The sequence below is a fragment of the Oncorhynchus masou genome, chromosome 18 (assembly GCF_036934945.1).
Source record: "Oncorhynchus masou masou isolate Uvic2021 chromosome 18, UVic_Omas_1.1, whole genome shotgun sequence".
Classification (NCBI taxonomy): Eukaryota; Metazoa; Chordata; class Actinopteri; order Salmoniformes; family Salmonidae; genus Oncorhynchus; species Oncorhynchus masou.
In genome coordinates, this window is record NC_088229.1 from 60594055 (window position 1) to 60615197 (window position 21143).

General features: G+C 43.1%; 1 protein-coding gene across 1 annotated transcript in view; it reads right to left on the minus strand.

Moving 5' to 3' along the window:
* The window catches only part of LOC135505032 (proto-oncogene Wnt-3-like), a 29478-nt gene extending 19462 nt beyond the window's left edge, over positions 1-10016 (minus strand). Inside the window, exon 1 of the mRNA XM_064924050.1 lies at positions 9656-10016. Within this exon, the coding sequence (XP_064780122.1) occupies positions 9656-9735 (80 nt within the window). The 5' untranslated portion in view covers positions 9736-10016. The remainder of the gene's footprint in view (positions 1-9655) is intronic.
* Between the last annotated feature and the right edge of the window lie 11127 nt (positions 10017-21143).

Sequence of the window (21143 nt, forward strand, 5' to 3'; positions counted from 1 at the left end):
TTATTATTATTATTATTATTATGAACCTATGTATTTTTAAATAAGATATTCTTTGAGACCAAACAATCACAAAAATATAAACTATGCATTCAGGAGTATTTTTGTCATGGCATGGGGCCCCAATTGATTTTGTTGTTTGAGTCACTGTGAAAAAAATGTGTAGAATTTCAGGAAATTAGCTTTAAAACTGCAAATGTTCTCTCAGCCTCATGGCAAAATGTGTAGAATTGCAGGATGCCAGCTTTAAAATGGTAAAAAATGTATCTCAATGGCAAAATGTGTAGAATTTCAGGAAATTAGCTGTAAGACAGCAAATTCTGTTTCTGCGGCCAAGAGAAGAGCCTCTAAAATGTTCAATCGTTGACCACGCCATTGGCCACCCCCACTGTCACATCCACCACCTAAACCCCATTTATATCCAGATAAATACCCTGCTGTGGGGACAAATTGCTGTCTTATAATTCAACTGAATGTTCAGTGAAACTACTGTACCATAGCCTCACCCACTGCATTATCCTGCTTGTTGAGTGTGTTGACTGGCTACTTCATAAAACAGATAACAGCCTGCTGAAAATTTGGCGGCTGCTGATATACCAACCTTTTGACTCATATCACATTTAACTTAATTTCAATGTGATGACTGACTGTACCATGTTTGTTTGCGTAGAACACTCAGTCTCAACCACCCCTACACATAATATAACCCGTCAATAATGACTTGCTGATAGATCTGTGTTGAAGGAGAGAAGTGGGATTAATTTAAGATTTCTCCACCACACATTTGCATAGGGATAGTTGTTGATGAATACCAATCAGTCTTGTGCATGTGTGAAAAACTTTGATTCGATTAATTCAATTCATCTTATACCACAGCATTGTTGAATACTCGTTTTTGATTGGCTAGGGCATTCTAGAATGGACATTAAAACCAGATAACGGGACAGTTAGAAAAGATACCGGGACACCTTGCAATCATGATTCCCATTTGCAGTCCCATTTGCGTACGATAGTTGTCTTATCAATCACACCAAGATGAAACTCAGACTCCAGATAGTTAGAGACCATATAAAGTCCATAGACTGTTCGGTCTATAGGAGCGCTCTCTACAATGAAGTGCTATCAAACTTTATTCTAGCTCTATGTTGACATCAGAAGTTGTCAGATTTACCCTGGAGGTCTGTGCTAAATGAGGCCTCATGCACTCAGGATGAACACCAAAACATTGCCATCGGAATCTCAATTATAATCCAACCACAGAATCCACAGGAGAGACAAAGACACTCTGAAGAGAGTGTAAGTGGGGCACAGGAAGTTGTCGGCTTCGCCCCCAGGATGGGACTTTTCCTGGCGGAGGCTGGAATGCACAGCTCCTCTCTGTGTTGTTGTGTTCTGTTTTTCTTTGGCACACTTTTGATTTGTAGTCCAACAGCTCTGGGCTGATCAGATAAAAAATGACAGGACCCCAGAAAAATTTTCCAACCTGTTTTTTTTCTTCCTTCAAACCCTTCATCCCTCTCTCCCTTCATCCCTCTCTCCCTTCATCCCTCTCTCCCTCGCTCTTGCTCTCCCTCCTTCAATACTTTGAGAGTGAGTGCAAAGCTGGGACAGGGAGCCCCTGCAGTCAGAACAGAGGAGAACAGTGAGCTGGGGTGTAAACTTGTGAACCTGCCTGTCAGGAAGCGACACTGAGTGTGAGAGCCGTGCAGCTTGCAGTTCGCTAGGGAGCAGACAGAACACTCTGACTGACTGTGTTTAACTCAGTGCAGCAGTGCCAGTCATAGTGGAAATAGCCCTTTCTTTCTTTCTCTCTCTCTCGTTCTCTCTCTCTTGCTTGCTCTCAGTCTCGCTCTGTATGTCAGAGCACAGACACAACTGAAACTGTTCAGATAGAAAACGGCATGGCCTGTTTACAAAGTGTTTGTGTGAACCATCCAAAGGAAACAGTAGTAATCAGTGACTGCCCTGGCTTTACCTCTCCTAGCATTGTGAGACAGTGCCCATTTGTTTTGATTTACATTTGGTTGAATTGTCAATGTGAAATCAAGCAAAAATATCACCTTGTCGTTTGATTAAGGTTAAAACTTGGGTGAGAGAAATTACTTTTTTTGCAAATCCAATTAGTTTTCCATGTTGATTCAAAGTCATCACATAGAATTTGTGGGTTGAAATGACGTGGAAACAATCTCAACATAACATTTATTGAATTACACTACATGACCAAAAGTATGTGGATACCTGCTCGTCAAACATCTTATTCCAAAGTTTAAAAAAACAACATCATCAAATCAAATGTTATTTGTCACATTCGCCAAATACAACAACCTTACCGTGAAATGCTTACTGACAAGCTCTTAACTAACAATGCAGTTTTAAGAAAATTAGTTAAGAAAATATTTACTGACTGAATGAACTAAAGAAAAAAATTGCTCAAAAATGACAAAAACAAAGTTACGCAATAAAATAACAATAAGGAGGCTATATACAGTCAATGTGTGAGGTACAGGTTAGTCAATATAATTTGTACATGTAGGTAGGGGTAAAGTTACTATGCATAGATAATAGGCATTGATAGCAGCAGTGTAAAATCAAAGGTGGGTGGGTGTCAGTGCAAATAGTCTGGGTGGCCATTTGATTAACTGTTCAGCACTCTTATGGCTTGGAAGGTAGAAGCTGTTAAGGAGCATTTTGGACTTAGACTTTGACAATTGTTTTGGCCTTCGCCTGACACACCTAGTATATAGGTCCTGGATGGCAGGAAGCTTGGCCCCAGTGATGTACTGGGCTGTATGCTCTACCCTCTGTAGTGCCTTACGGTCGGTTGCCGAGCAGTTGCCATACCTGGCAGTGATGCAAGTCATGAGCATTAATATGGAGTTTGTACCCCTTTGCTGCTATAACAGCTTCCACTCTTTTGGGAAGGCGTTCCACTAGATGTTGGAACATTGATGCGGGATTTACTGTACATTCCAATTAATCCGAAAGGTGTTCAATAGGGTGGAGGTCAGGGCTCTGTGCAGGCCACACCGATCTCGACAGACCATTTCTTTATGGGCCTCACTTTGGGCACGTGGGCATTGTCATGCTGAAATAGGAAAGGGCCTTCCCCAAAATGTTGCCACAAAGTTGGAAGCACAGAATCATCTAGAATGTCATTGTATGCTGTAGCACTAAGATTTCCCTTCATTGGAACTAAGGGGCCTAGCCCGAACCATGAAAAACAACCTCAGACAATCCTCCTCCACCAAACTTTACAGTAGGCACTATGCATTTGGGCAGGTAGTGTTCTCCGCCAAACCCAGATTAGTCTGTCGGACTGCCAGATGGTGAAGCGTGATTCATCACTCCAGAGAATGTGTTTCCACTGCTCCAGAGTCAAATGGCGGCAAGCTTTACACCTCTCTAGCCAACTCTTGGCATTGCGCATGGTGATCTTAGGCTTGTGTTAGGCTGCTTGGCCATGGAAACCCATTTCATGATACTCCCAACGAACAGTTCTTGTGTTGACGTTGCTTCCAGAGGCAGTTTGGAACTCGGTAGTGTTGCAAACGAGGCCAGAGGATTTTTACGCATTACGCTCTTCAGCACTCGTCGGTCCCATTCTGTGAGTTTGTGTGGCCTACCACTTCGCAGCTAAGCCGCTGTTGCTCCTAGACGTTTCCACCTCACTTACAGTTGACTGGGACAGCTCTAGCAGGGCAGAAACGAACTAACTTCCATTCAACGATGCCACGTTGAAAGTCACTTAGCTCTTCAGTAAGGCCATTCTACTGCCAGTGTTTGTCTATGGAGATTGCATGGCTGTGTGCTCAAGTTTATACACCTGTCAGCGACAGGTGTGGCTGAAATAGCCGAATTCACTAATTTGAAGGGGTGTTCATGTACTTTTGTATATATAGTGTAGCTGGAATCTTGTGTTACGCATACATGTATGACCTGAGACATAACCTGGGAAGGTTTGACTATAATTAAGCATTTAGGGTGCACAGGTGTGACCAATACTAATTAGTCACTAGGCCTGTCTAAAGGTTGCTTCTTGTTCATGATTAGCTACTGCCCAGTATTTATTTATTTTATTTAACCTTTATTTAACTAGGCAAGTCAGTTAAGAACAAATTCTTATTTACAAATTCTTATCTACCCCGGCCAAACCCTAACCCGGACGAGGCTGGGCCGATTGTGCGCTGCCCTATGGGACTCCCAAACACGGTCGGTTGTGATACAGCCTGGATTCGAACCAGGGTGTGTAGTGATGCCTCTAGCACTGAGATGCAGTGCTTTAGACTGCTGCCCCACTCGGGAGCCCAGTAGCAGATTTTCAAACAGGAGCTATAAAAATGGGCAATTCTGGCCAATGAAGGTTTATACTGTGGTGTGTATGTGGGTTTCTGTTTCAGAGTGAAGGAGTTTGTTCCTTCCCTCTTTATAACTTCCCCCTCTCTCTCTCTCTCTCTCTCTTTCTCAGTCCATGTGTGTGCCCCTGAGGACTCCTGTGCCTCTTGGCGTTTTGGCCTATTTTTCTTTGAGGAATTGTCCTGACCTGTGTTTTAACGCAGGTAATATCCCTGCACTGTGGGACTTTGTCATCACATGTTCTTTGATGATATGCAGAGATTAGGAATCTCCTTTACTACTTTGAACTACCAGCCTCCTTTGAACCTCTCTCCCAACCGTCTGGCTAGACTGGATAACGTCATGCCAGTGGTTTGTTTTGTAGAGCTGGACAGTCAGGTGTCAGGCTCTTTTTGTGTCAACTGAGTGTTAGCTCACTCGGATGACGTACATCGATTGCAATTCAAGCAGTTAGCTAGCTACTGTAGCTATCACTGTGGCAAAGGAACCACAGCACAATATAACCCAAACTGGGGCAGAAATAGGGAACCTTATCCACCTGCTCAAGTGATGTAGGCTAGTCCAATATCTACTGTACAGAATGGAGGTTAGCCAAATCAGAAAATAAACTTGCATTTCACATGGTACAGAACTCTGTCTGGCGAAGTCACTATACTACCCATAGATAATTCTCACAGGCATTAGGGATGTCTTTAACACCCGCCTGTATGGCTGCCATTGTTATGGAACCTTACCGGTCTTAATATTAATAATAACATTCTGTAAGGATTTCCCCTTTTCTTTCCCCTCCCTCCCATTGCACTGCTCAATATAATGTCTGAACATCCTTGATCTTTTCACACCAGGATTGCAGACGGAGGAGGTTCTCGCACTGAGGATCATTAAAGTGACCCCTTCAGAGGGGGGGTCACAGTCACATAATGACATTCCAGAGACCCAGAGATGGACCCTAGAGCCCGCATTTAAGCCACAAGAGTTGCCCTGCACATAGAGGGCAGGGGTGGGCAGGACAGGGGATGTGTATGGTAGGCATGACTTAGAGAAGATTGACCATATCATTTACTCTGCTACCCACATATCACAGAGGGAATCAGTGTTTAGACTTTCTCTCTCTCTCTCTCTCTCTCTCTCTATATATATATATATATATATATATATATATATATATATATATATATATATATATAATATATATATATATATATATATATATATATATATATTATATATATATAATATATATTATATATATATATCTACCTACCTACCTGCCTACCTACCTACCTAACCTTCTATATAGGGCCCAACTGATGTGATTTTTTTGGGTTTGATTCTGATTGGTTGGGGGGCGAAACGTACTGATACCGATATATCTGCACGATATACTGTTTTACAGCAGGGAAAATGAAGTGTAATTTTTCCACAGTGATTTCTCATAAATTTCCATCCAAAAGAGCAATTGTAACTTCTACGGGATCGGTGTCCCGCCCACGGGACGGTTGAGCTAACGTAGGCTAATGCAGTTAGCATGAGGTTGTAAGTAATGAGAAACTTTCTCAGGACATAGACATATCTGAAATTGGCAGAAAGCTTAAACTATTGTTAATCTAACTGCAATATACAATTTACAGTAGCTATTACAGTGATAGAATACCATGCTATTGTTTGAGGAGAGTGCACAGTTTTGAACATGAACAGTTATTAATAAACAAAAATATGCACATTTGGGCAGTCTCGATACAACATTTTGACCAGAAATGCAATGAGTCATTGGATCAGTCTAAAACCTTGCACATAAACTGCTGCCATCTAGTGGCCAAAATCTACATTTCCGAAGGGCTGGAATTATGGCCTTTCTCTTGCATTTCAAAGATGATGGTACAAAAAAATACAAAATAGTGTTTTGTTTTGTATTATCTTTTACCAGATCTATTGTGTTATATTCTCCTACATTCCATTTTCATTCATTCATCATATTTCTGCAATTTCCTGTGTTCCATGTCTGTGGTATTGACAAATGTCTTGTATTTGTCTGTCACGATTGTAGCAAATAGATAGTTTTGGTGCTCCACATATCCCCACTCTGACCTGCAGGAAGTGGATTCCATGCAACTGATGTGATTATGCCGACTAGGGCGGTGTTGAAATTGGTGCTACCGGAGGCTACACTGATCAGCTAAAAACTGGCATTAAAAGCTACAGCCACAGCTGTCAGTTTGAATAGTAACATACAGTTTCCATAGGTGACATCCTCTCTCTGGTTCCCTCTGTAACAGAAGAGTGGCCATGAATACCAGAATATTAAGTGGGGTAATAGTCTGCTGGATTTAAATGTTTAGCGGTTCTGCGGCAATGTACACCTCAAATCTTTGTTCCACCAAGGTTGGTATTTGAAGAGTTTCTAACGGGTAAGACATGGGCGATGTGGAGTGTCGACGTTCACTCATCATGGCCACATGAATACAAACTGAAGTGGCTGACAGGTTAGCTTTAGCGCTTTCATTTAGGGATTACCTGTGTGTACACCAAGCGTTGATGGTATTTGAATGTGTGATGGGCTCATCCTAAACTACATTGATGACTTGTCAAGATCTTTTTAAGTTGCTGTTCTCATCATTCTACCATGATGACAAACACTTAGGCCTACTGTAGGTATAGTATAGTGTAGAATACAAAGTTGACACGTATCAAACCTTTTTCTCCAATCACTTTGCAGCTGGCCTATCTAAGGGGAAATCAGTTAATTCTGCCTCCAGGACAAGACTGATGACAATGAACGACAACAGGCGCAAAATTCTGTGAGAAAAGATTTTCATACATCCCAGTTTTATAGCCTGGCAAAAGACACCATACAGTATGGAAGCAGTACAGGGCTTTGCCACAATCTTTTCCAAAATACTTGATATTTAAGATGACACTTGTGAGATGTGCTATATTTATGTATAGCGTAAGAGGTGAGTAATAGACATACTATACAAAGTAAAAAAAGCACAGATTTTTCTCCAAAACCACACATTTATATTAGAGATGGGCATCAGGCTGCCAAAACCTTTATCAGATGGCTCTAGTCTACCGAGTGGCGCAGCAGTCTACCGAGTGGCGCAGCGGTCTCCCGAGTGGGCACACATGTCAGTGCAAGAGGCGTCACTACAGTCCCAGGTTCGAATCCAGGCTGTATCACATCCGGCCGTGATTGGGAGTCCCATAGGGCGGCGCACAATTGCCCCAGCGTCATCCGGGGTAGGCCATCATTGTAAGTAAGAATTTGTTCTTAACTGACTAGTTAAATAAAGGTTAAATGAAGGTTAAATAAAATACAGAGCCCTCTTGGAACATACTGTTATCTTTTATCTGCTTTTGGGGGGGGGGGGTATATTTTGTGTGGCAGCTCCAGCTCCTCTCCAAACCCCTTCATTAGCTAGCTATTTCACTCTATCACATCTTCCTCTGTGCATATGTACATCTCCAGAGTTATTTATGCTCTGTTTTGTTTTTGACACCCCATCTTCTGATTGTGTGACTGGCTGCCAGGCATGGTGCAGTCAAAACTCCTTCTCCCCTCCCTTCCCCACTTGGCTGGAGAATTTACGACCAAGTCATCGCCCTGAAGCTGAAAGGAGCCCTGGCTCGCTGAAACTTAGCACCCTCTCCCTTGACGCACCACATACCCATCTCGTTGTTTTATCCGCTCTTGGATTTGCTCGACAACGCTCCACGACGACAGTGACAGCGCCCCATGACATCCATTCCTCAGCACCTGTCTGACCACCTGAAGCTATACAAGGCCATTTCATCTTTTCTCCCTCTCCACCTCTCCCACCCTCCACTTCAAATGAGTTATCAAAATCAAAGGTGGTGCGCATTGTCCGGAGCTGAACATTACACCAGTGTCATGTAAGCTCCTTGAGCAGAGAACAGCTGCAGGTAATTCAGACAGAGAATCCTGGTGTCTTTGTTATGCTGTGTGCTGAATCAAGGGAGTGGGTGTAAAGTCATTCTGCCATTAACACTTCAGCCCTGTGGCCTGTGTCTTTGGCAGCTCCCCTCTCTGTAAATGAAACCAGAAGATGCTGGTGGTTTGGGCAGGACCGCTGTGGGACCACATGCTAACTGGGCTACTAAAAGTGCAGTAGCTCTGACAAGTATTGTGTCGGGATCCAAAGAAGCTTTGTCATACACCTACTTACAAATATCTCAAAAATAAAATACTTCATGTTACAAAAGAGCAAGGTCTATGAGGTTAGATGCATAAAGCTGAATTTGTAATGAGATGATCCTCTACATTTCATGTGAGGGTGCCAAATGGGTTCTGGAATATTTCAACAAAGACATGTAAAAGCCCTACAGAGCATAACCTGATTGTATCATGACACCAACAAACTCCCATAGACCTCGGAAATATTGCAATACTAATTCAATGGCAAAGTATATGCTTAATTATTGTTTATATTAAGTATATTAAAATGTATTATAACCATTTATGTATCAATTAGATCTGACACTGTGGCAGTCTCACAAATTTGTTGATTTCATTGATTTGGAGAATTTCAAAATGAGAGTAATTTCAAACACTATTGATGGTACTAAACAGTTAACACTTTTTGTGAATAACTCCCTCGAAACAAAACCAATGAAGAACATTCAGTTAACAATGAAGAGTTACACGGCATGATTGGGGGCCGACGGCCAGAATGTAGAATATGGACCCACAATGGCAAAACAAAACAAAATGACGCTGACTTAAAAGGTCCTGATTGTATGACTCCAAATATAAAATTATAGTTTTATTTAACAAAATCAACTAAGTACTTATACATTTGGACTCACAAAATGTTTGGTTGAGTTTATACAATTTTAGTTTGTCCTGAAGATGTTCAATGTTGTCATTGTCCTTGGAGGATGGAGACATTATCTAAACCAATAATTACACTAATTCCAACCGCTATTTAGAAACGCTCCAGGCCAATATTCAGAGACAATTTTCATAGACATGCCATCCATAGGCTCCTTTAAAAAAAATCCCTATAGATATTGAATAAGCTTTATGTTCAAAACTACAATTCCAACCTCCTTAGCATCACAACATTTATCTAATAAGATAAATGGACCTTAGTGAAGAGGAAAAGAACGGCAAGCCTTTTCCGTTACACCAGTGTTTGAGGTTAAGATTCTTTTGGACTGGGCTGGAACATTTTTCCACGCAGTCAACTGAAAGTGCACTGTATTCTGCCCTCTAAAAATGATCATTGACCAAACGTCTATAGCAGCTCTAGGATTTGATGCTGAAACTCTAGATTGTACTCACCACCAGATGGGATAACCTCCAAGCACCCGCCAGCTGGACAACCACACACACATCATATATCCAATCAGGTACAAATCCATGAGTTATGCCTTGTGGTGATAGGAGTGGAAATGGATCAATACATAGAATGTCCAATGGGGAATGAAGAACAGGCTTCCTGGAGGAGAAGCTTTAGCAAAAGCTTGATTGTTGAGGGAGGGGAATTTAAATGAAATTGAAGCAACAAAAAAAACAACTCCTGTTTTCCCCCTTCTTTGAGTCGGGCCAGGGAAGTGTGTCTGGCTCCTTGTAGTTAAGAGAGTAAGTCTCTCTCTCACACATACACAAACGCACACACACGCTCCTACCCGTCCTCTCCTTCCCTCCCTCTCTGAGGTTCTTTCCTAAGGTAGATATCTTTTTCTCTCCACTTTTTTTCTCCCTCAGGATGCCTCATCCACAGGCCCAATATTAAAGGGGGGGAAGACGAGCGAGGTTTGGAGATGTCAGCTGGCAAGCCAATCACAGAGGATGGCCTTAGGTTACGAAAAAAAATATTTGTTCCCATCTGTCAATCACACACCACCCCCTGGTAATGTGAAAAGAGAGAGAGAAAGAGGGAGGGCGAGAGGGAGGGAAAATGAGAGGGGAGGTATAGGGAGGGACAGAGGAAAAAGGTAGAGTTCTTATTCAATCTATTTCATCCATGATAATTCAAAGCAAGCACTCCCTAAAGTGGCTGAGGATAGGTGAAAGGATGTAAGGCCTGCCTCTTCATGGAGGCTTTGGGATTGACAACGGAGAGGAGGGCATACGGGGGGAGGAAGTGTTGACTCCATTTTTAAGGGGTTGTGCCCTGACTAATTGATCCGGATATATGTGCATACAGTGCACCCACACACCCTTTCTCTGTCACGCACACAGGGAGACATTTACAGTGGATTTTCTAAATTGTTGTCCTCCCACACCGACAAGAGGACATAAAAGGAGACACAATAAAGCCATAAAACATGGTGGTCGACCCAGTCACGCAAGTTTATATGCTGTAGTGGGCCAAAGGTGACACATTTTACATCAATACCATTGTCATTTTGATGGGCTGTGGGGCAGGCAGTAGTCGGAGAGAGGAGGGAGAAGGGGGCACTATTTCTAGAACTAACCCAAAGTCAATTTAGATGTTTGGAAACTGATTTGTGACATTACAAACTTCACACTTTTGTTGAGTCACGGGGTTAAATGCTCTTTTATTTATATCAAGACTTAGGGAAACGTTTTATTTTCAACAAAGGCATATTGATGTACTGTACCACAACAGCAAAAACATAAATGAACCCATGAAAAGACTGCAGTACGTTAGCGGAAATTGATACATTTCTTATGTTTCCCCTATAGAGAGAAAATCTATTCTCGGTTGAACAGCTTGTTATTAGAGTTTTGCCAGTGTGTTGCATCGTGTGGTTAGAGAATGATGTCTAATGCTCTTAGTGGTTCCTCTATGTTCTTATGATTCTGTGTGTTCAGATGGTGTTTTCTTTCTAACAGAAACACTGCACAATGCCGTGACATCACGCCTGAGTCAAAACAAGATCAATCTGAGTTATTTAAAAGTGATTTACCGTGAGATTAATTCAACCGTTATATTTCTTACGAGACACACAGCTATTCACTGAAGTAATCATCCTTTTGAGAAACATTATTAATTGACTAAACTTGTCTAAATTATTTCCTTGATGATCTGTTGTAGCTTTTGTACTGATGTAGACATAGTGGCACAGGTGCCTCAAAGAGGAATTGGTCACGGCTTTAATGTTCTGCATGCAGTACCCATGAGGATCATGTTGGCCCTTCATCCAAACCTCATTTATACTACTACCTCTCAACATCCCTAAAATAAACCCTATTGGTTACCACCAATCAAAGCTCTCTCGTCTTCTCTGGTGTGGCTATGAAATGTACCCCAGGGTAAGGTTTGTCTGGTGACAACTGATGTGCTGCCTGGGGGTGGTGGTGGTCATGCTCTACCCCAGGGCAGGAGGGAGTGAGTGCCGGAGGGGCTGAAGGAAGGGGCTGAAAGGTTTCACAGTAGGGGCTGGGAGTGTGCCCTCTGGAGGGGAGAGCTGCCTACCTACTACAGGGACAGAGCCCAGTGACCCCAGCCTAGAGGTCAGTCACAGAATACACTCCTCGCTCTCCTCCTGTTTTCTTCCCCCACAACAAAGAAGCTGTGACCGATGCACTTTGGGACCAAATATCGCCTGGCTTGAGAAAAGAAAACATCAGTCACTATCCACAAAAAAAAATGTGAGTCATATTGACAGTAATGACATGCGGCCTTGTATACGTACCCGTCAAGATGGGGTATGTATCTGTGAGGCTCACGACAAGGAACTAAGGTCTGCTTTCGATCACAGACATTGTCCTGTGCTACGGTGAACGAGTTTGAAAATGTGCCGAGCTCAGCATTCTTGAGGAGTGATCGACGCTTCGCGGGGCCAACGATGGATGGATGGGGAATGTGACAAGTGCACAATTTACGATCGGAGGCGATGGAATGGTCTGCGGTCTGCATCTGAACAACATTGAAACCACGTTTCCCTGCAGGTCAAAGCCACAATGTGATAAACTGTCTGGAAATTTACAGTTAGAATCTACAACTCTATGAAACCTGGTCCTGAACTGTGACCCATGGAGAGTTTTTCATTGTGCAGATGTAGGATCTTAATTTGAGCCAGTTTATTACAGCAGGTAGATACTCCTGCAGCAACAGAAAATGCTCATTATTATGTGGATTATAATTAATTGTAATTTTTGTAGGGATTGAGCCATTTTTCATAAGGGAAAATTACAAACTTCCGAAGCCTTTTTTAACCACAAATACACTACAAGTTAAAGTTTCCAGCAACAGGGTGATCAAATTAAGATGCTACGTCTGTCTGATACCATACGTATCTATATCTCTCTCTGAAGATGACTCATGACAGCCTGAGAAGTAGGCTATTCTGTGAAACATCATAACTTGTTTAATCTTTGTTATATACGTAATGTATGGATGTATGTCAAAAACTCAATAGTGACATAAAACATGCGTGCGTGTCTATTCTTGTGCATGCGTGTGCTCGTCCTCAAGCATTTGTGTGTAAGTGAGAGAGAGACTATGTACTTGTATCAGTATATGCCAAGGAGGGGGGGCACACATAGAGGACCCCTGCTGTGCTGGTTTCTACGGTGACCTGAGAAAGGCTGTAACCAAGTCCGGCTCTTTCTCAGGCCTGATCAGCGTATTACTACAAAGGAAGGACATGTGTTCAGCCCCCCGCCTCCCGCCCACTCCCACTCAATCCGACCAATGTGGCCGGACACAGGCAGCCAATAAAACCAGGATTAGGAGGGTGTCTACACACACTGGGCTGTAGCGAAAAAGTTTCTGAACACGCCCAACTCCGCCCTCCCCTCACACACTTCTTTTCTTTCATTAGTTCTTTCTTAGACCATCTTTCTGTCTTTGTTTATTTCATTCGCTCCCATTTTCTCTCCTTCCTCTGTGTCTTTCTTTCAAATCCCTAACTCTGTAAGCTCCTGACCCAATGGGGTTTCCAGAAATTACTCATTTAGCCAGTGCAGTTCAGTCAGTTCTCAATGCCCGTCTCCCCCTGTCATACTTGGAGTCCTGTGTCTTGCCCTGATATGATAATGAAATGCGCTCCATCACAATAACAATGGTGTGTGTTTATGTGTGTTGCTTGTGTTCGTGTGCATGCACCTGTGCCTCTACATGTGTTTGACAGAGATACAATTCAATGTCTCACAGTTTTTTTGTTTCACTCCAGGACAATGCAACGATGTTGCACATGTGTCCCATCTGCAACGGAAACGCATCTTGTGTTGTGTGCTGTCATGAATGTCTGGCGCACTTTACCAGTAGGCCTCTCTGTATCCAGAGACTGCATCCTCATCCATCTGCTCTGGATCTCCCGAACGCTATAATGCTAACGTGTCCTGGAAATGGGAGCATTTGGATAATATCGCTGCAGCCTTTGTCAAGGATTTTTGTAAGCTGGGGACAAAGAGCGACAAGAACTCTCCCCCAAACAAACCTTTTTCATTAGAGCAGCAAACACTTCATCCTTTAGCTATGCAGCAGGATCCCCTGTTGGTGTGGAAGGCCAAGCCACTGTCACACAGGGAGGGAAGAGCCTTAAACCCTCGGCTGGCGGTCTTCAGTCGGACACTGAGCCCAAGCCTAATTAAAGGGCACTTAAGCCCCACAATGAGCCGCCGTGCAGGTTTGGGGGTGGCGGGGGTCTCAGAGTGGAGGGGCAGTATTCATGGCACTCGTAAACAAGGTGGTCTGAGAACAGAGAGAGAGAACAGAGACCGAGAGAGAAGAGGGGCTATGTACCAGCGACTTTGTTCGCACTCTTCAAGACAAAGTCAACAGCCAGCCCTCTTGCCATCCCCCCTAATAACCACCTTCCTCAGAGGGCTCTGCAAACACAATGCTTCTCCCACTCCCCTCTTTTCGCTCTCAGTCACTGATGGGACAATGAAGGAGCCACCCCCCCCCCCCCGCCCCCCAAACAGACACTTATTTTATTGAAATTCTTTGGTGTTCTAATCCCCAGCTTCCTCCAGGGCCAATAATGGACTCCCTGCGACAGACTTCTCCAGCACCGATAGCTAGCAGCATTCTCCTGGCCCGGGTCACAAGTCTTCTCCTTCTCCAATGTCAAGTCTTCTCCTTCTCCAATGTCAGCACTATATGCCTTCCCAGTCAGTGAAAAGAAACTATAGCTAGCACTGTAGCATTTGTTAGTGAAATGCAATGTTATCTTGAATCAATACAAATGTGCTGCTGAATTCAAAGGTTGATGGGAGGTCAGTGTTGGAAGTTATAGTACTCCAGTAACAGTGTTGTGTTGTATTTCAAGGTGATGCCACATCTCAGAGCCAATAGCAAATGTGTCCTTTCATCTTGTAGTGTCCAAACTTAGTTTTGCTTTAACTAAAAATGTCTACGTATGGCTAGTTTTACAATTCAAATAACAAGGGATTGATTTAAGTTGTATTTTGGCAGAGGGTGACAGAATGAAGAGTTGGGCAGAGACATGGGGTTGTATAATGGACTGCATGAACAATGAGCATACTACCCAGCATCACGCCTTTCTGTTACATTATCATACGTCTTATGACGAATGTCCAACATACCTGTCCTGTCCTGTCCACTTTCACATTTAACTTGACTACATGTTCAATTGGTTCTCACTGCAGGTGTACCATTCACTCTCAGTCAGAATAATCCCAGAGGGAGGAAGCGACCAGTTGTAAATGTGAGGATGGTGACATCTACTGGTCACATGGGATTCTTAGGGGCTAGTTAATGTTTATTGTCATTATTCTTGTCCTGAAGGCAGAACTGAGCGATATCTCCTTAGATAGGCCAGCTGCAAAGTCAAAATTGGCCATGTAGAAAATAGAAGGAAGGGAAGCGCTGCTAGGGTCTACAATAGTATGTCTTTTGTAAATAGAAGGTGCTCTTTGGTAAAAAAGAAGAAGGTGAACCAAGGCATTCTTCATATAATTAATTGAAATGCCTTCATTTGTATGGCATGTTCTATGGAACAAAGATTCAAAAATTTGATGTGTTTCATCTGCATGGCCTACATAAGGTAGCACAAAATTAGAATGATACTGTACAACAGGGGCGCAACTTTCACTGCTGCCCACATTCTGAAATTGTATTTTTGACGCCCCCCCCAGATTTATCATTGGAATGTGATACAAAACGAGGCAAAGGTTTGCTTTAGGACCATGCAGACGCCTCCAAGTGGTCGGGTAGGCTATTTGGAGTGTTTATCCGACTGGATGTAAAAAAATATCTATATTTAAAAAAAGAGTTCCCCTCCACTTCTAAAACCAAAGTTGCGCCCCTGCTGTACAATGTATTTTCTTTTGATCAAAGCATATTCCAATCAACCCTGATTGAAGAGGGAGTGGTCACAGAACAGCCAATAGTCCAAATTAATTGGAAAACACCTTGTAAACAACACAATACATTCAAAAGGGAAATAGAAACACTATCAAAATACACATCAGGTCAGACGCATTAGAACCACTAGGGAAAAAAACAAAGTAGTTCTAGCCTTGAATCGGAGTGGGCAAAATTGTGTTTATGTTACAGAAACGAAGGCCCTAGAGAGTAAGAGAGACAATAATGCCAAAAGTGAATCTAAGCATGAAAGGTATCTCGTCATTAAAAGCTGTCCTATTAACATGTTACATTGTAAAGCCTCACTGGGAGAGCCTCGAGGGACCAGAGAGTATAGAAATGTAATCTGCTCCAAAACACATCTGAACAACTATTAAACGTGTGTTAGAAAACGAGATGGAAGAGGAAAAAAGACCACAAGGACTTTGAAGCTTCAATTTGATCATCCACCCAAGTAGCCAGAGTTGTTATAGGTCAGGGATCACATTTCCACCCACGTCAGACTGAGTGTTTATCGTACTGTAGGTTTACAATAAAACATGGAAGATATCCACAGTGGGCTGAAGATCTAGGCCCATGCTTCAGCCTACATATTACATTATACATTAAGGATTCCTTATGGCAGAAAGGTTAGAAATGTTTCATGACGAGAACGTTGTCACCTCTGAGAATTATTATGGATATTATATTTTACAAATTAGATGCATAAGTCAATCGTAGCATGTACAACAAACACATTATCAAATTATAACGATAAGGTTGATTTATACAAACGAGCAATACCTTGCTCCTTCTCCCCCAGGCATTGAAAATATATATTGAATACGCCCTTCCTGAAAAAGAATTCTAGCCTGTGTTCGTGATGTTGCCAGAACACTTCAGGGTGAGCTTTAAAAATGTACAAAAAAGAACGTCTCACCAATGTACTTAGGAGCCTCCCAAGTGGCGCAGCGGTCTAAGGCACTGCATCGCAGTGCTTGAGGCATCACTACAGACCTGGTTTCGATCCCAGGCTGTATGACAGCCGGCCATGACTGGGAGACCCATGAGGCGGCGCACAATTGGCCCAGAGTCGACTGAGTTAGGGGAGGGTTTGGCCAACCTCACAGTGAAATGCTTACTTACAAGCCCTTAACCAACAATGCATTTTTAATTAAGAAAATACCCCCCAAAAAAGTAAGAGATAAAAATAACAAATAGTTCAAGGGCAGCAGTAAATAATGTCCTTTTGTGCTCTAATGACTTCTTGTGGCGGGCTGGGCACCTGCAAGCTGAATACTGTTGCCAGTTGTGCGGCTGGCTTCCCGGTTAAGCGAGCACTGTGTCAGTTGACGCATGGCCCTTGACATTCGCCTCTCCCGAGTCTGTACGGGAGTTGCAGCGATGGGACAAGACTTTAACTACCAATTGGATATCACAAAAAGGGGGTAAAAAGTACCCCCCCAAAAATATATATATTATCATTTACTTAGCTTTGATAACCACGACAAAAGTATAGCTATTATGATATGGCCATGACTTGATAGGAGTCTTCGGCGCTGTTATGGTTTTTCTCATTGTTTCCAATGCCAGCTGGGATCTCAGAGCATTGTTCTGTATTTGCATGTGACGGTAGATCTAAGTTTACATCTCTAACACACCACCCAGAGCTATGATCATGAGATAATACCTTGTCAGCTGGCCAAACCTGTTTAATGCCACTCAATTCTGGGGTATCCTTAGAAAACAGTGGGTATCACATAACCACCCAGTTAAATGGAACATAGCTGACCCCTTCAGCTTTAGGGAACGGTGTTCCCTAAATTAGTGTTTGGACTTATTTGAGGATCTAGAACATGACACTCTTGATCTTCTTTGATTTGGGAGTCTCAGGCATCAACCTCGTCAATCATTCTCACTGCTTCTAGCCTAGAGTAGCCTCCACTGTCCCACCAGATATAGGAGTCAATGTCCTTCTTTGTGCATAAATATCAAATTATGATTGGAAGGACGTCAGAGTTCTCTGAAGAGCTAGACTATTTGTTTTGATCAAATTGTGCAATTTGGCAAAAATATCTATTTTGTAACACTTTATTTTACCGTTGGCCTACTTTTCCCATTAGTATTCATCTATCTATTTAATATCAATATGAAAAGGCAGTTACACATGTAGGCTACATATTATACACTTTATATACAAAAGCATGTGGACACCCCTTCAAATTAGTGGATTTGGCTATTTCAGCCACACCCATTGCTGACAGGTGTATAAACTCGAGCACACAGCCATGCAATCTCCATAGACAAACATTGGCAGTAGAATGGCCTACTGCCGGGTGGAGATTATAACAGAACATGACCAAGATGTTCAAATGTTCATAAATGACCAGTATGGTCAAAAAATAATAATCACAGGCAGAACAGTTGAAACTGGAGCAGCAGCACGGTCAGGTGGACAGCAAGGAGTCATCATGCCAGGTAGTCCTGAGGAATGGTCTGAGGGCTCAGGTCCTCCGAGAGAGAATTAGAGAGAGCACACTTAAATTCACACAGGATATCGGATAGGACAGGAGAAGTACTCCAGATATAACAAACTGACCCTTGCCCAATGACACATAAACTACTGCAGCATAAATACTGGTGGCTGAGACAGGAGGGGTCAGGAGACTCTGTGGCCACATCCGATGACACCCCCGGACAGGGCCAAACAGGAAGGATATTTATTTTTATATACCTTTATTTAACTAGGCAAGTCAGTTAAGAACAAATTCTTATTTTCAATGATGGCCTAGGAATAGTGGGTTAACTGCCTGTTCAGGGGCAGAATGACAGATTTGTACCTTGTCAGCTCGGGGATTTGAACTTGCGAACTTCCGGTTACTAGTCCAACGCTCTAACCACTAGGCTACTCTGCCGCCCCAATGTAACCCCACCCACTTTGCCAAAGCAAAGCACAGCCCCCACACCACTAGAGGGATATCTTCAACCACCAACTACCATCCTGAGACAAGGCCGAGTATAGCCCACAAAGATCTCCGCCACAGCACAACCCAAGGGGGGCGCCAAACCAGACAGGAAGATCACATCAGTTACTCAACCCACTCAAGTGACGCACCCCTCCAAGGGACGGCTTGAAAGAGCACCAGTAAGCCAGTGACTCAGCCCCTGTAATAGGGTTAGAAGCAGAGAATCCCAGTGGAAAGAGGGGAACCGGCCAGGCAGAGACAGCAAGGGCTGTTCGTTGCTCCAGAGCCTTTCCGTTCACCTTCACACTCCTGGGCCAGACTACACTCAATCATATGACCCACTGAAGAGATGAGATGAGTAAAGACTTAACGGTTGAGACCGAGTTTGCGTCTCTCACATGGGTAGGCAGACCATTCCATAAAAATGGAGCTCTATAGGAGAAAGCCCTGCCTCCAGCTGTTTGCTTAGAAATTCTAGGGACAATTGGTAGGCCTGCATCTTGTGACCGTAGCGTACGTGTAGGTATGTACGGCAGGACCAAATCAGAGATAGGTAGGAGCAATCCCATGTAATGCTTTGTAGGTTAGCAGTAAAACCTTGAAATCATCCCTTGCCTTGACAGGAAGCCAGTGTAGGGAGGCTAGCACTGGAGTAATATAATAAAATGTTTTGATTCTAGTCAGGATACTAGCAGCCGTATTTAGCACTAACTGAAGTTTATTTAGTGCTTTATCCGGGTAGACGGAAAGTAGAGCATTGCAGTAGTCTAAAGCATGGATTCAATTTTCTGCATCATTTTTGGACAGAAAGTTTCTGATTTTTGCAATGTTACGTAGATGGAAAAAGCTGTCCTTGAAACAGTCTTGATATGTTCGTCAAAAGAGAGATCAGGGTCCAGAGTAACGCCGAGGTCCTTCAGTTTTATTTGAGATGACTGTACAACCATTAAGATTAATTGTCAGATTCAACAGAAGATCTCTTTGTTTCTTGGGACCTAGAACAATTATCTCTGTTTTGTCCGAGTTTAAAAGTATAAATTTTGCAGCCATCCACTTCCTTATGTCTGAAACACATGCTTCTAGCGAGGGCAATTTTGGGGCTTCACCATGTTTCATTGAAATGTACAGCTGTGTGTCATCCGCATAGCAGTGAAAGTTAACATCATGTTTTCGAATGACATCCCCAAGAGGTAAAATATATAGTGAAAACAATAGTGGTCCTAAACCTTGAGGAACACCGAAATGTACAGTTGATTTGTCAGAGGACAAACCATTCACAGAGACAAACTGATATCTTTCTGACAGATAAGATCTAAACCAGGCCAGAACTTGTCTGTGTAGACCAATTTGGGTTTCTAATCTCTCCAAAAGAATGTGGTGATCTATGGTATCAAAAGCAGCACTAAGGTCTAGGAACACAAGGACAGATGCAGAGCCTCGGTCTGATGCCATTAAAATGTCATTTACCACCTTCACAAGTGCAGTCTCAGTGCTATGATGGGGTCTAAAACCAGACTGAAGCATTTCGTATACATTGTTTGTCTTCAGGAAGTCAGTGAGTTGCTGCGCAACAGCCTTTTCTAAAAAAAAATGTTTTTACCTTTTTTTTATTTTATTTTTATCTATCATCGGATGCCAACACGTCTGTCGATTTTCTCCCCTACTAGGAGCTTCCCCGGTCAACTGTAAGTGCTGTTATTGTGAAGTTGAAACGTCTCTGAGCAACAGCGGCTCAGCTGTGAAGTGGTAGGCCACACAAGCTCACAGAGTGGGACCGCTGAGTGCTGAAGCTCATAGTGCGTAGAAATCTTCTGTCCTTGGTTGCAACACTCACTACCTATTTCCAAACAGCCTCTGGGAGCAACGTCAGCACAAGAACTGTTCATCGATCGCTTCATGAAATGGGTTTTCATGGCCGAGCAGCTGCAAACTAGCCTAAGATCAAGATGCACAATGCCAAGAGTCGGCTGGAGTGATGTAAAGCTCACCACCATTGAAATCTGGAGCAGTGGAAACGCGTTCTCTGGAGTGATGAATCACGCTTCACCGCAGTCTGACGGACTACTCTGGGTTTGGTGGATGCCAGGAGAACACTATCTTCTCCAATGCATAGTGCCAACTGTGAAGTTTGGTGGAGGAGAAATAATGGTCTGGGGCTGTTTTTCATGGTTCAGACTAGGCCCCTTAGTTCCAGTGAAGGGACATCTTAACGCTACAGCATACAATGACATTCTAGACGATTCTGTTTGGGCAAGGCCCTTTCCTGTTTCAGCATGACAATGCCCCCTTGCACTGAGTGAAGTTCATACAGCAATGGTTTGTCCAGATCGGTTTGGAAGAACTTGACTGTCCTGCACAGAGCTCTGACCTCAACCCCATCGAACACCTTTGGGATGCCCGACCTCACTAATGATCTTGTGGCTGAATGGAAGCAAGTCCCCTCAGCAACATTCCAACATCTAGTGGAAAGCCTTCCCAGAATAGTGAAGGGGGGACCAACTCCATATTAATGCCCATGATTTTGGAATGAGATGTTCACCAACCGGGTGTCCACATACTATTGGTCATGTAGTGTACT